At 36.4% G+C, this 14,915-nt stretch overlaps 1 protein-coding gene across 1 annotated transcript in view; it reads left to right on the top strand.

Annotated features, from left to right (window-relative positions):
• Nucleotides 1-10,308: 10,308 nt before the first annotated feature.
• NOC2L (NOC2 like nucleolar associated transcriptional repressor) overlaps nt 10,309-14,915 on the top strand; it is a 274,391-nt gene continuing 269,784 nt past the window's right edge. The window contains exons 1-3 of the mRNA XM_053690456.1: nt 10,309-10,446; nt 11,751-11,918; nt 13,518-13,698. Coding sequence (XP_053546431.1) covers nt 10,427-10,446; nt 11,751-11,918; nt 13,518-13,698 — 369 coding nt within the window. The 5' untranslated portion in view covers nt 10,309-10,426. The remainder of the gene's footprint in view (nt 10,447-11,750; nt 11,919-13,517; nt 13,699-14,915) is intronic.

The following is a 14,915-nucleotide window of genomic DNA, read 5'->3' as shown; positions in this document are numbered from 1 at the left end:
ACGCTGAGAGGAAAACCGGGCTCCAACTTGCTGCGGAGCGCATATCAACGTAGAATCTAGCACAAACTTACTTCACCACCTCCATCGGAGGCAAAGTTTGTAAAACTGAATTGTGGGTGTGGTGAGGGGTGTATTTATAGGCATTTTAAGGTTTGGGAAACTTTGCCCCTCCTGGTAGGAATGTATATCCCATACGTCACTAGCTCATGGACTCTTGCTAATTACATGAAAGAAATATGAATAACTCACATCCCAGTGTTCTTTACATAGCAGAATATGTTCTATTTATTAACAAATACATATTTCTAAATATATCTAATGGTATTTTGGTACAATATATATCTATACCAAAATATTCTGGAATGCCTCTCGGTCACTGTCTCTCAGTTTTTATGAACTTCTGTCTAAAATAAGTTGTTTTGGATGAGATCTACTTTTGGTTTTTCTTCAAAATTTGTGTGTGTACATATATATATATATATATATAAAAAGGAAGTGCACAAAGGTGCTCCTCATAGTGTGTATCTTTAATTGAATAGATAACAAAACAGCAAATGTAATATAAAATGGGCCCCCGTGGGGTGCCTACTCACAGAGTAAATCCTCAAACAATATGAGGTATGCCAGCGTGTAAAGTGAATCTCCTTGGCTAGGGGGATGTTCCTCCTGGTGTTAAACACTGCGCTCTCTGCACTGCTGCTGGTTGTAAAGGGATGGCAGTCTCCTATGCAGCTATTCTGTACTATAACAGAGTATTTTCCCCACAGCGTGTTGTGACAATTCAAGAGTTCCATGGTGTATTGCAGTGAGGTATATTTACCAACACAACATGATATTGTTCAATGACGTGAGGTGAGCATGGCACAAGACAAAGTTACTTTTTGTTTTATTCACCAAGGCTTTTTTATTGCTCAGTTTTACTTTTTGTCAGTGTGCACAGTTATATTTATTTGTACACACATACATACATACACACACACGCATACATACACTCACCAGCCACTTTATTAGGTACACCTTTCTAGTACCGGGTTGGACCCCTTTGCCTTCAAAACAGCCTTGAAGGGACACTGTACCCAAAAATTTTCTTTAGTGATTCAGATTGAGCATGAAATTTTAAGCAACTTTCTAATTTACTCCTATTATCAAATTTTCTTCATTCTCTTGGTATATTTATGTGAAATGCAAGAATGTAAGCTTAGATGCCGGCCCATTTTTGGTGAACAACCTGGGTTGTCCTTGCTGATTGGTGGATAAATTCATCCACCAATAAAAAAGTGCTGTCCAGAGTACTGAAACCAAAAAAAAGCTTAGATGCCTTCTTTTTCAAATAATGATAGCAAGAGAACGAAGAAAAATTGATAACAGGAGTAAATTAGAAAGTTGCTTAAAATTGCATGCTCTATCTGAATTACAAAAGAAAAAATTTGGGTACAGTGTCCCTTTAATTCTTCGTGGCATAGAGTCAACAAGGTGTTGGAAACATTCCTCAGGCATTTTTGTCGATATTAACATGATAGCATCACAAAGTTGCTGCAGATTTGTCGGCTGCACATCCATGATGCGAATCTCCCTTTCCACCCCATCCCAAAGGTGCTCTATTGGATTGAGATCTGGTGACTGTGGAGGCCATTGGAGTACAGTGAACTTATTGTCATGTTCAAGAAACCAGTTTGAGATGATTTGAGCTTTGTGACATGGTGCATTATCCTGCTGGAAGTAGCCATAAGAAGATGGGTACACTGTAGTCATAAAGGGATGGACATGGTCAGCAACAATACTCAGGTAGGCCGTGGCGTTTAAACAATGCTCAATTGGTACTAAGGGGCCCTAAGTGTGCCAAGAAAATATCCCCCACACCATTACACCACCACCAGCCTGAACAGTTGATACAAGGCAGGATGGATACATGCTTTCATGTTGTTTGTGTCAAATTCTGACCCTACCATCTGAATGTCGCAGCTGAAATTGAGACTCATCAATCTTCTATTGTCCAATTTTGGTGAGCCTGTGCGAATTGTACCCTCAGTTTCCTGTTCTTAGCTGACAGGAGTGGTACCTGGTGTGGTCTTCTGCTGCTGAAGCCCATCTAATTCAAGGTTCGACGTGTTGTGCGTTCAGAGATGGTATTCTGCATACCTTGGTTGTAATGAATGGCTATTTGAGTTACTGTTGCCTTTCTATCATCTCAAACCGGTCTGCCCATTCTCCTCTGACCTTCGACATCAACACAGCATTTTCATCCACACAACTGCCACTCACTGGATATTTGCTCTTTTTCGGAACATTCTCTGTAAACCCTAGAGATGGTTGTGCATAAAAATCCCAGTAAATCAGTTTTTGAAATACTCAGACCAGCCCGTCTGGCACCAACAACCATGCCCCGTTCAAAGTCACTTAAATCCCCTTTCTTTCCCATTCAGATGCTCGGTTTGAACTTCAGCAAGTTGTCTTCACCACGTCTAGATGCCTAAATGCATTGAGCTGCTGCCATGTGATTGACTGATTAGCAATTTGTGTTACCAAGCAATTCAACAGGTGTACCTAATAAAGTTGCTGGTGAGTGTATATTATATATATATATATATATATATATATATATATATATATACATACATACACACACATACATATACACACACATATAATTATATATAGGTATAGATAAATACAGATATATATATAAGAATATATATTTATAAATACTTAGAACATATTCTGCTATGTGCAGAACTTTGGAATGTGAAATATTTATAGTAAATAAATAAAATCCTTTATTATATTGCATAAATATGCTTTTACATGTTTTCATCTACTTAACTGCAAAGAGCTCCAATGCACTTATATATTTGTCTACATATGCGTATATATATATATATATATATATGTCTGTAAATACATAAATAAATAAAAAAAAAAATATATATATATATATATATATATATATATATATACACACACAGTATATATACACACACATCTTTAAACATGTATATGTATGTATCTATATATTAATGCCTTTTGCAGCCCCTTTTTTTCTAACAGCTGAGACCTCATTTCTTTGAGCCCTTATTAATTTCGAGTGCAATATTTTTAAAAAAAATATTTTTTATTAGATGGTGTTATTATGAGTGTAACTGTAATTTGTAATGTATTTTTTTATGTGTTTTCTGATACTTTTTTTTGTTTCGCAAAACAGTTAACCAGAGCTCTGAGAAAGCAGTAATCATTCTAGCAGAAATTGTGATTGCGCTCAAGCAATCACATTTACTTTCAACTTGTAATACGAGTGGTAAATCTGACAAGCACAAACACCAGCGATAAACCTCTTATCGCTTATGCGTAACTATTAGTGATCCACTCGTAATATGGCCCTTAGCATTGAGAGAAAATGTAGTGCAGACTTTACAGGGGCTGAACTCACTAAATTCTCTAGGAAAAAGGGGCGAAACATTGAAGTCCCAGAGAGATGAGAGCTGCCCCTTATAGAAAGTATTGAAGCTCACTGGCATAGAGAATTTCACTGGGGAGAGTGAAGTTTAATGGGGAGCACCTGACCCTGAAATAAAGTCTCAGTTTGCAGCAAATAAAAATTAAACTGGAATGTTTTTGCTACAAGTTATCTTGCATTTGCATCTAGTTTAGTATACAACCCCAACTCTGAAAAAGTTGGGATAGTATGGAAAAAAAAAAGTCATTTAAAAATTCAATTCACTCTGTACTATATTGAAAACACATTATTAACACATGATTTGATGTTTTACTTTGTGAATTTAATGTATTTTTGAAAATATACATTCATTTCAAATCTGATGACTACAACACATTCCAAAAAAGTTTGGACGGGGCAATTTAGGACTAATAGTGATGTGACAAGTTGAAATAAGAAGGTGATGTGAAACAGGTGAGGCAATCGTGTATTAATTGTATATAAGGAGCCTCCAAAAAAGTCCTAGTCCTTCAAAAACTAGGATGGGTCGGGGCTTGCCAATCTACCAATATACGCATTAGTGAATAATCCAACATTTTGAGAACAACATTCCCCAAGGCAAATCGGTAGGATTTGGGGCATTTCACTTTCTACAGTGCACATTATAATTAAAAGATTCAAGGTCAAATCTTGGTGCGTAAAGGGCAAGGACGAAAACCACTTCTGAATGCTTGTAAACTCCGATCCCTCAGACGTCACTGTCTCAAACACTGTCATGAGTCTGTAATGGATAGCCTGACATGGGCTGGGGGAATACTTTGGTAAACTTTTGTCAGTCAACACCATTCGCCGCTGCATCCACAGATGCAAGTTAAGGCTTTACTATGCAAAGCAGAAGCCATACATCAACACTGTCCAGAAGTGCCACTGACGTCTCTGGGCTCTGTCTCATCTGAGATGGACAGAAGAACAGTGGAATTGTGTTTTGTGGTCCGACGAGTCAACATTTCATATAGTTTTTGGAAAAAACAGCCATCATGTTCCCCGGGACAAAGAGGAAAAGGACCATCAATGCTGTTATCAGAGTCTGGTTCAAAGGCCAGCGTCTGTCATGGTAGGGGGTGTGTCAGTGCCCATGGTGTGGGTAACTTGCACATTTGCATAATACATTTTGGAGCAACATATGCTGCCAACCAGACGTCATCTTTTCCAGAGACGTCCCTTCATTTTCCAGCAGGACAACGCCAAACCACATTCTGCCCGGATTGCATGGTTGCATAAATTCCCACGGGAATAGGGCCCTCATTTCCCCCTGTAAAATTTTGTCTTTTATTGTATTGTTTCTCCATTGTACTTTTATCCTTGTACCCATGGGCACCGCTGATAGTAGATTCTAGTAGCAGTATTAGTCCAGTAGTTGAATAAAAACAATATTGTATTGCAGTGTGCAGGTTTTACCTTTTTTTTATTGAACTAACATTACATAGTAAAAGAGGTATTGCTTCAGACCTGAGGAGCAGAAGAATCCAGAAAGCTTGTCTTGTACTATGTAATGTCAGTCCAATAAAAAAGGTATTAATGCATACTGCAATTCTCATTTATATATACACAACTAAGCCCACATTAGGTTACCCCTTGTCCGGCACCAGGGTATTAAATCTAAATTATCCTACTCGTTTCCCAGTGGCAGAAAAAATCCAAATTATAGTTCCCTAAACTTATAAAACACTCAACAATAATTATTATAGTCACAATGTTGCAATAAGAATTAAATACATATAAACTAAGCAGTTACTTTATTGCTACAGGAGAAAACACAATCGTATAATACAAAGTATGTACTGTGGGCCCACTTAAACTAATCGGTATACCGAAAAAATCCCAGCATTAGTGGGAGAAAAAAGAGGGTGTTAAAGTTCCGTAAGAATCGGATATTTGAGTCCCATGTTTATATAGTAGTTAATTTATTCCACCTTGGCTTGACTTTGTAAAATCTTCAGTGGGAGATTATGGCAAGGTTTGTTTTAAAACACTCACGGGTATTTAGAACTTACGGGTGTATATGTTTCAGCAGTCACAGCTTTAAAATCAATCATAGGTGTATGCAAATTGGGTTTAGCTTGTATGCAAAATACGCCTCTCCAGGTAGGCTTACAATGTTCCTCTCTGCTTATTTGTTTCAAGCAATTTAGGACCGCAGCTTTTATTGCTGCGCTTACCTTGATTGTAGATCGTAGGCTTTGCTTTTATTCCTACTTACAGTACCGCTGTTGTCAATCCGCTCTTTTTCATCCCGTTACTCCGTCAGTGTACCCGCTACTCTTTTTAAACTAAGCAGTTACTTTATTGCTACAGGAGAAAACACAATCGTATAATACAGAGTATGTACTGTGGGCCCACTTAAACTAATCGGTATACCGAAAAAATCCCAGCATTAGTGGGAGAAAAAAAGAGGGTGTTAAAGTTCCGTAAGAATCGGATATTTGAGTCCCATGTTTATATAGTAGTTAATTTATTCCACCTTGGCTTGACTTTGTAAAATGTTCAGTGGGAGATTATGGCAAGGTTTGTTTTAAAACACTCACAGGTATTTAGAACTTACGGGTGTATATGTTTCAGCAGTCACAGCTTTAAAATCAATCATAGGTGTATGCAAATTGGGTTTAGCTTGTATGCAAAATACGCCTCTCCAGGTAGGCTTATAATGTTCCTCTCTGCTTATTTGTTTCAAGCAATTTAGGACCGCAGCTTTTATTGCTGCGCTTACCTTGATTGTAGATCGTAGGCTTTGCTTTTATTCCTACTTACAGTACCGCTGTTGTCAATCCGCTCTTTTTCATCCCGTTACTCCGTGAGTGTAACCGCTACTCAACCACTCTTGTGCTTTTCTTGCTCCGGTTAGCAAACAACATGGAGGGTTCAGCTGTTACCCTCACCAAACATGATTGCTTCTAGCTTGCGACGTGCGTTTCACCCTCATTGGTATGTCAAAGAATAGGGCTTCATCCGGCTTGTCTTTCATTCGTCAGTTTCCTGACTTTTAAGCTGTATAGTTACTCCGCCCATACAGGTGAAATAAAAACAACACCTTAGCATATATCTATTCAGATAACCATTTTTCTCATTGTTTTAGAAGTTATTTAAGTCACAAAAACATATATATACACCTATCTATATTTTGGCACAAAAGGATTTTATGCAATGCAGTTTTAGGAATATAATACAAATAATATTCTTAACATAGAAATTTAAAAAATATATATTTATTCAGTCACATATAGTATTGCAAGCTTATTTACTTTATATAATTTTTGACTGACTTAAATCTTAGCAATTCTATCATAATAGTTGTTTGGGAATAATTTGGACAGATTTAATTATTTTTACTTTTGCACTCTCTATAGGAATGGGGCGTAGTTAATTTCTTCATTTAACCCATGAGGTTTTAGAGATTTAAGATCAAATATCCATCTACACTCCTTTTGTAGGAGTAAATTATCAAGGTTACCCCCTCTAATAGAAAGGTCTACTTTTTCTAGACCCAGAAACTTTAATTTATGTTCATTACTCTCATGAACTTTTTTGAAGTGTCTGGCTACGCTACTCGTTTTAATTTCATTTGATATGTCCCTTTTATGTTCTTTATCATTATTAGATCTGCCATCTTATGTAAAAGATACTCAGGAAGTTCTCAAAATCATTAATGGCATGTTCTTTGAGAAGGAATGGCTTCTAGAAGCCATTGATGTCGAATCCTTATACTCCTCAATACCCCATGAGGAGGGGATTGCTGCTAGTGAATATTTTCTAAAACAGAGAGGCCAACTTTTTTCAAAACATACAGCATTTGTAAGTAAATTACTCAGATTCGTGCTAGAGCACAATTATTTTACATTTGATGGCAAATTCTACAAACAGGTGAGGGGTACAGCAATGGGGACTTGCTGTGCCCCAACCTATGCTTGTCTATATCTAGGAAAATGGGAAAAGGATGTTGTCTATGGAGGAAGCCAGGGAGCACAAATAAAGCTCTGGCTTCGCTTCATAGATGACATACTATTATTTTGATCAGGCACAACTGAATCTCTAGTGGAATTTATGAAAGAGTTAAACCAAAATGAGTTTATTTTAAAATTTACATTTCAATATAGTAAAACAAGAATTACTTTTTTGGATTTAGTAATTACAACCCAGGGGGAGAAAATTGTAACAGAAACTTACAGAAAAGAAACAGCAGGAAACAACTTATTAATGGCAGATAGCCATCACCCAAGATCTGTAATCATAAATATCCCAAAAGTTCAATATTTACGTCACAGAAGGAATTGTACAAATTTAGCAACTTTTAAATTAGAAGCTAAACAGCTTAAAGATCGATTTAGATTGAGAGGTTATCCTCAAAATTGCCTCAAACAAGCATACACATTAGCCGTTAAAAAGAGCAGGGATGATTTATTATATAAAAACCAAGAGGTAGATCAAACAGAAATGATTAGATTTATCTCTACATTTAATAATAAATGGCAAAATGTAAGGGCAATTCTGCAAAAGCATTGGCCAGTTCTAACAATTGATAAAGACATTATTCATTTTGTGGGAGACAGATCTCTCATGACAGCTCGTAGAGCCCCCAATCTTAAAGATATACTTGTACATAGCCATTACCAAAAAGATGTTAAAAAATCATGGTTACAACAATACCATGAGAGAGAGGGTAACATCAGATGTAAAAGGTGCTCAGTATGTACTAATATGCAAGAAGGCAGATTTTTCGTTGATAAATATGGTAAGACTTTTAAAATAAGAGGTAAAATTAACTGTCGAAGTGAAGGCACTATCTATCTAGTCTTTTGTAATTGTCCGATGCACTACATTGGAAAAACCTAAAGGGAGCTCAAGGAACGTATATAAGAACATAAAAGGGACATATAAAATGAAATTAAAACGAGTAGCGTGAAGCCCTATTCTTTGACATACCAATGAGGGTGAAACGCGCATCGCAAGCTAGAAGCAATCATGTTTGGTGAGGGTAACAGCTGAACCCTCCATGTTGTTTGCTAACTGGAGCAAGAAAAGCACAAGAGTGGTCAAGTAGCGGGTACACTCACGGAGTAACGGGATGAAAAAGAGCGGATTGACAACAGCGGTACTGTAAGTAGGAATAAAAGCAAAGCCTACGATCTACAATCAAGGTAAGCGCAGCAATAAAAGCAGTGGTCCTAAATTGCTTGAAACAAATAAGCAGAGAGGAACATTGTAAGCCTGCCTACCTGGAGAGGCGTATTTTGCATACAAGCTAAACCCAATTTGCATACACCTATGATTGATTTTAAAGCTGTGACTGCTGAAACATATACACCCGTAAGTTCTAAATACCCGTGAGTGTTTTAAAACAAACCTTGCCATAATCTCCCACTGAAGATTTTACAAAGTCAAGCCAAGGTGGAATAAATTAACTACTATATAAACATGGGACTCAAATATCCGATTCTTACGGAACTTTAACACCCTCTTTTTTCTCCCACTAATGCTGGGATTTTTTCGGTATACCGATTAGTTTAAGTGGGCCCACAGTACATACTTTGTATTATACGATTGTGTTTTCTCCTGTAGCAATAAAGTAACTGCTTAGTTTATATGTATTTAATTCTTATTGCAACATTTTGACTATAATAATTATTGTTGAGTGTTTTATAAGTTTAGGGAACTATAATTTGGATTTTTTCTGCCACTGGGAAACGAGTAGGATAATTTAGATCTAATACCCTGGTGCCAGACAAGGGGTAACCTAATGTGGGCTTAGACCTAACATTTTTTTCTTTTGTATATACAATTCATACTTTCTTTCTCCCCCGAGCACTATCTTCCCTGAAAACTTTATAATCAGGGAATTTAAATGGGCTGGCCATAAATAGGAGTGGTGCAATTAGTTGGTTATCTTAATATATATATATATATATAATATTTTATTTTAAAATGTTTAAGATATTTTTTGTGATTTTTTTTTTTTTTTTTTTTAAACCTTACACGTTACCTCAGGTAGCACTAGTGCTATTTGGGCTTTTGCTCTAGAGCAGCCCTTGACTTTCAACTTGTTATATCAGTGCGGTTGTGATATTTATCCATTGTAAGAGGTACACTGTCTAGACTCTAATGTCAGCCGCGCTAAACCTTCTCAGGTAAATCTAAGGATTTGTAATATAAAGTCGCGCACATATATTAGCGAGGTCCAATGTTACGCTACAGCTTATCTAACAAGTCCTGCCCTATCAATAGCACTAGCGCACGTCCCTTGTAATCAAGCCCGTATTACATTCACGTTCAGTACACACCGTGTGACATCTATACGACACACAAATACTGTAAACCAGTCAATTGTGTCCAGGACTTATTTAGGTAAATATTGCCGACGCGTTTTTTTTTTTTTTTTTAAACAAAAATGCTAAAGGAAGGTGAAGTAAATATTGTACACATGGGCACGTAGTGAGAAAGTAATTGCACACACAACTAGACAGTGATGTAAATAATGTAATGTAAGCAGTAGCTCACACACACAAAGTGAGTAGATAGTGACACATCAGACACACGGGTACGACAGGTACAGACACACAGACGTGCACTGAAATAAAATAGTGTAAGCACTGGACACATAGTAAGGAACTGACAGGACAGACATCAACATAAACTTACATACTTGTCGATTAATCTGTGTAGTGCGCCCGCCCGCAGCGTTTATATCCTAGGCGGAAAAAAAAACTTGAATGGGAGTCATACTCACCTTTTTGACTATTGCTATGTTTTATTGTTATACATTAAGATTAAAAACAAGTACTGTTGCGCTCTTATGTGTCGACATTTCATTCACGTCTTTATGGTATATTTCTGCCACTTCGCTGTAACTACGTATGAAAGCTGTGAACAAAACATAAAATCAAACAGTCGCACTGTATTGTGGGAGAGGAAGTGCAGACCACGTTGTAAGGGAAGAAGAACAGCATGGCAGCCTCCAGCAAACGGTGTGTACGGGGATTTGGGGAATATTGGGACTCCTTTTCCAACTACGTAGTTGGAAAAGGAGAGGCGATGCTATTACTAGCATAAATATAGTCACATGGGATTGATGTCTATATATTTCCTATAATGCGAGAGCGATCTAGTGAGAGTGAGAGAACCATCCCGAAATCCTGTTACTCTAATGAGCAATCGTTTGTTGCTACTGTGTATAGACACCATAGAAGTGCTGAGCTGTGTCTGTATAGAGATGTGTGTTATGTGCAGTGCATATAGGAGAATGAGAAAGCTTTTTCCCTATTTTTATCATTGGGGGGCGGATTTATAACTTTTTCTCTCCTGACTAGTTAGTATATTTTCCCCATGAATTGTATATAACAGGGGTGGAAAAATAACACTATTAGTTTACATGTCCTATGGGCTATGCTATTTAATTTCCAATACCATTCACTAAAAGGCAAAGATCAATAAAAAAAACAACAGCCCTGATTAATGTGAAAAGTCCTTTAAATAATTTAGGAGCCTGACACTTGTGGCCATTACTCTGTCTATATATTATAGTATATTCATAGACAAATATTTATAGTAAAATAATATATATATATATATATATATATATATATATATACTGTATATTTATTAAACACACATTGTATAATTTGTATTTCACAGCTAATTTTTACATTTCAGTGGCTCCCTGGTGTCAGTTTTTTTAAGCCCTGGTCTAGAGATGGAAAAACTACTGTTTACAGATGTAACAGCTACATAATTTAAAGGGACATTGTACACTAGAATTTCCTTTGCATAGATCTTTTGTAGATTAACCATTTATATAGCCCATCTGGGAATGTTCTTATAAAAAATGTACAATTTTGCTTATTTTTTAATAACATTGTGCAGATTTTCAGACTTTGAACAGAGCCCCAAAGTTGTAGATATATACTCATGTCTACAGATTCTAGCTGCTATTGTTTATATAATCTCTCTTCATATACTGTACAGTGGAGGAGTGCCTGCTGTTCCTGTTTCCCCAGCCCCTTTCAGTGGGTGTCCTAGCCTTCCCTCAACAGTGCTAAACTGGGAAATTATAAATAAGTTTTTAAAAGGTTTTATACTGTATTTTTATATCAGTATCTGTGCATATTATTCTTAGTAATGTAGTAGTGCCTATTACATACAGTTGTATGGAAATTGGTGTACACTGTACCTTTTAATTAACAAAAAAATGCGGTTTCAGGAAGGTATATATTAATCATTAGTATATTAATGTGTCTCCTTTTCTTATATTGCTGTTTTTGTTTTTATCTAGAAAACTTGCCGATCTTAATGTTGATGAATTTCTGACTACAGCTTTTGACTCTGAGGGAAATGAAGGTTCAGAGGAGGAAGCTCAAGCGTCAGTTAATGGAGGAAGAAAGGAAAGAAAAACGCAAAAACTCAAAAAGAAAAAAATGAAAAAGACAGAAACTGAAGAGAAGTAAGACCTTGAAATAACCTTTCATGGTCATGTAGTAAGCGCTTGACATCATAGTTTAAAGCAGGGGTTCTCAAACTTTGCCCTCCAGAGGTTTTTGGAACTACATTTCCCATGATGCTCAGCCAGCATTTTATCTGGCTGAGCATCATGGGAAATATAGTTCCAAAACCTCTGGAGGGCCAAGTTTGAGAACCCCTGGTTTAAAGTGATGGTAAATCCAAGCGTATAACAAACGCTAGGATTTACCATCACTAAAAATAAACATTAGTTTCAGTCATCACTTACTAAAAAAACGATGTTAAACCGCAAGTATATTGCTAACTCAGCTCCTCTGGCCGCCCACAGCACATCGCTCTTCTTCAATGAGGTGACGTTTCCACTTCTAAACCAATAGCTGTGCGTGTCAACTGACATCCTAGCACAGCTATTGGTTTAAAGGTGGAAACGTCACATCGTTAGAGAAGTGCACTGTGCCATGGTCGGCTGGAGGCGCTGAGTTTAGCTATCTACTTGCTGCACAGGGTGAATTTAACATTTTGTTATTATAGTAAGTGATGACTGAAACTAATGTTTATTTTTAGTGATTGTAAATCCTAGCATTTTTTTTTTATTAGTTTTGGATTTACCATCACTTTTATAAATCCATTTCATAATTAGGCAAACTCCAGATTATGTCTGTTCCTTGAGTTGTTTATTGGTAAATTGATCTAGACACATACACTGCTAAAATAAAATACAATGAACTGCAAGAGAAATGCCAAAGAAACCTGAAATTTTGATGCAGTTACAATCTCAAATAGCTTTTTCATATGGTTTTTAATTTGAAATCCATTTCAATACATTTTAAAGCCTTTGATAATCCACTTTTCATAAGTTTTTCAAATATACTTATTGTATGATAACATCCACTATGACCTTGTATTGGGAGAATTCGGCATCTGTATTTAGAAAAAAGAACAAAAAAAATCAAATGATACCACCCTTAGTTACAATGTTAATGCCATGTTGTGTGTTTAGTTAACTTGTTTTAGATTTTTAATTTTCCTCATTGCAAATAAAAAAAAAAAAATGGACATTTTAAAGGGACATAAAGTGCAAAATGAAAACGGCCAATGTCTTATACTTTTTTGTTATTGCACTGTTGGTTGCATACAACTATTTCCCTTTGCAGGATTAAACACATAGTTGAAGTCAGCTCCAGAGCAGCAATGCACTACTGGGAGCTAGCAGAATACACATCTGAACCAATGACGAGATGTGTGTGGCCACTAATTACAAGTGCATTGCTGCTCTTAAATATACCTAGTTGTGCGCTTCAACAAATGATGCCACAAGAACTAAATTGAAAAATCTCTTAAAATTGTGAATGTTGGCTATAAAAAAATCAGTTACAGTAAAAATTATGTTAATTTGTTTTAAAAGTGTTTAGACTTGGCTAATATTTTATTCTGTAGCATCCCAGCAGAAATGTATTGTAAGTACACTGTCCCTTTTAAACAATATTTTAAAGCAACTCACATTGAATTTATGGTTCTTTACAAAATGTTCCTTTAAACATACTATGCTCTCATAATTCCACCCATTTTATTTCTTCCAAAGGAAAGGAAAAAAGAAAAAAGGCAAAGCTTCAGAGCACAAGAACCAGCTATCTCGCCTTAAAGAGAAAGATCCCGAGTTCTACAAGTTCCTGGAGAAAAATGATGAGACATTGCTCAACTTTGATGACTCTGACAGCTCTGATGGAGAGAGTGGAGTTCACCAGCCGCCAGACCAGCTTGAGGTAATAAAACAAAACAAGGATAAACTTCAGAATGAGGCTGATAATAAATGTAGGTGTTCTGTGAATTTTAGAATTTTCTACTTTTTTTTTTTTTAAATTAAAGGAACATGTAACCCTAATTTTTCTTTCCTGATTCCTGTTTTAAACAACTTTTCAGTTTACTTCTATTCTAAAATTTGCTTATTTCTCTTGGTATCCTTTGTTGAAAGATCAGCAATGCATTATTGGGAGCTAGCTGAAGACATCGAGGTGAGCCAATGACAAGAGGCCTATATGTGCAGCCACTAATCAGGAGCTAGCTCCCAGTAGTCTACAAAGGATATCAAGAGAATACGGCAAATTAAATAAAAAATGAGATTTAAACAACTTTACCATTTACATCTGTCTGAATCATGGAAGTTGATTTTTTATTTTTACTTAATTGTCTATTTAAAGTGAATGTAAAGTTTAATGAATAAGTGCCGGGTTTTTAAAACTTTCATTCATTTAACTTTACATTGAAGCTTTAGAAAACCCAGACCGGCGATCCTCCGCCCGCTTCTCACGCTGTACTAGAACAGCAATGACGAAACCGGATTCCTCCAATCGTTGCGTGCACCCCAAGGCGTCCCGCTCGTGAGGCCATGCAACGATTGTAGGAAGCCGGATTCATCATCGATATGCTAAGTACAGAGGAGCTGCGGGCAGATGATCGCCGGTCTGGATTTCCTAATGAAAAAGGTAAGTATTTTTAAAAAAACGCTCCAATGTAAAGTTTAATGAATGAAAGTGCCCCTGTTTTTAATAGTATTTTTAAAAAACGGCACTTATCCATTAGAATTTACATTCACTTTAAGTAACGTTTATAAATGAAAGAAAATCTTATAGTACTGCAAAATACGGCTGTCAATATTTTAAAACCTGCATAGGAAGGTGGAACGTTTTCCAGCCATGCGATCTGTAGCTGGTTTGATCATTCACAAATATATATGTTTGCTCAGCCTGATAATATCCTAAACAATAAGCTTTGTATACTAGATTACCTTAAAGGGACATGAAACCCAATTTTTTTTTCTTTCATGGTTTAGAAAGAGCATGCAATGTTAAACAACTTTCCAATTAACTTCTATTATCTATTTTGCTTCAGTCTCTTGATATCCTTTGTTGGAAAGCATATCTAAATAGGCTCAGCTGCTGGTTTGGTGGCTTCACATACATGTCTCGTGTGATTGGCTCAC

Source organism: Bombina bombina, chromosome 8 (genome assembly GCF_027579735.1).
Source record: "Bombina bombina isolate aBomBom1 chromosome 8, aBomBom1.pri, whole genome shotgun sequence".
Lineage (NCBI taxonomy): Eukaryota > Metazoa > Chordata > Amphibia > Anura > Bombinatoridae > Bombina > Bombina bombina.
This window is presented reverse-complemented; position numbering and strand designations above follow the sequence as displayed.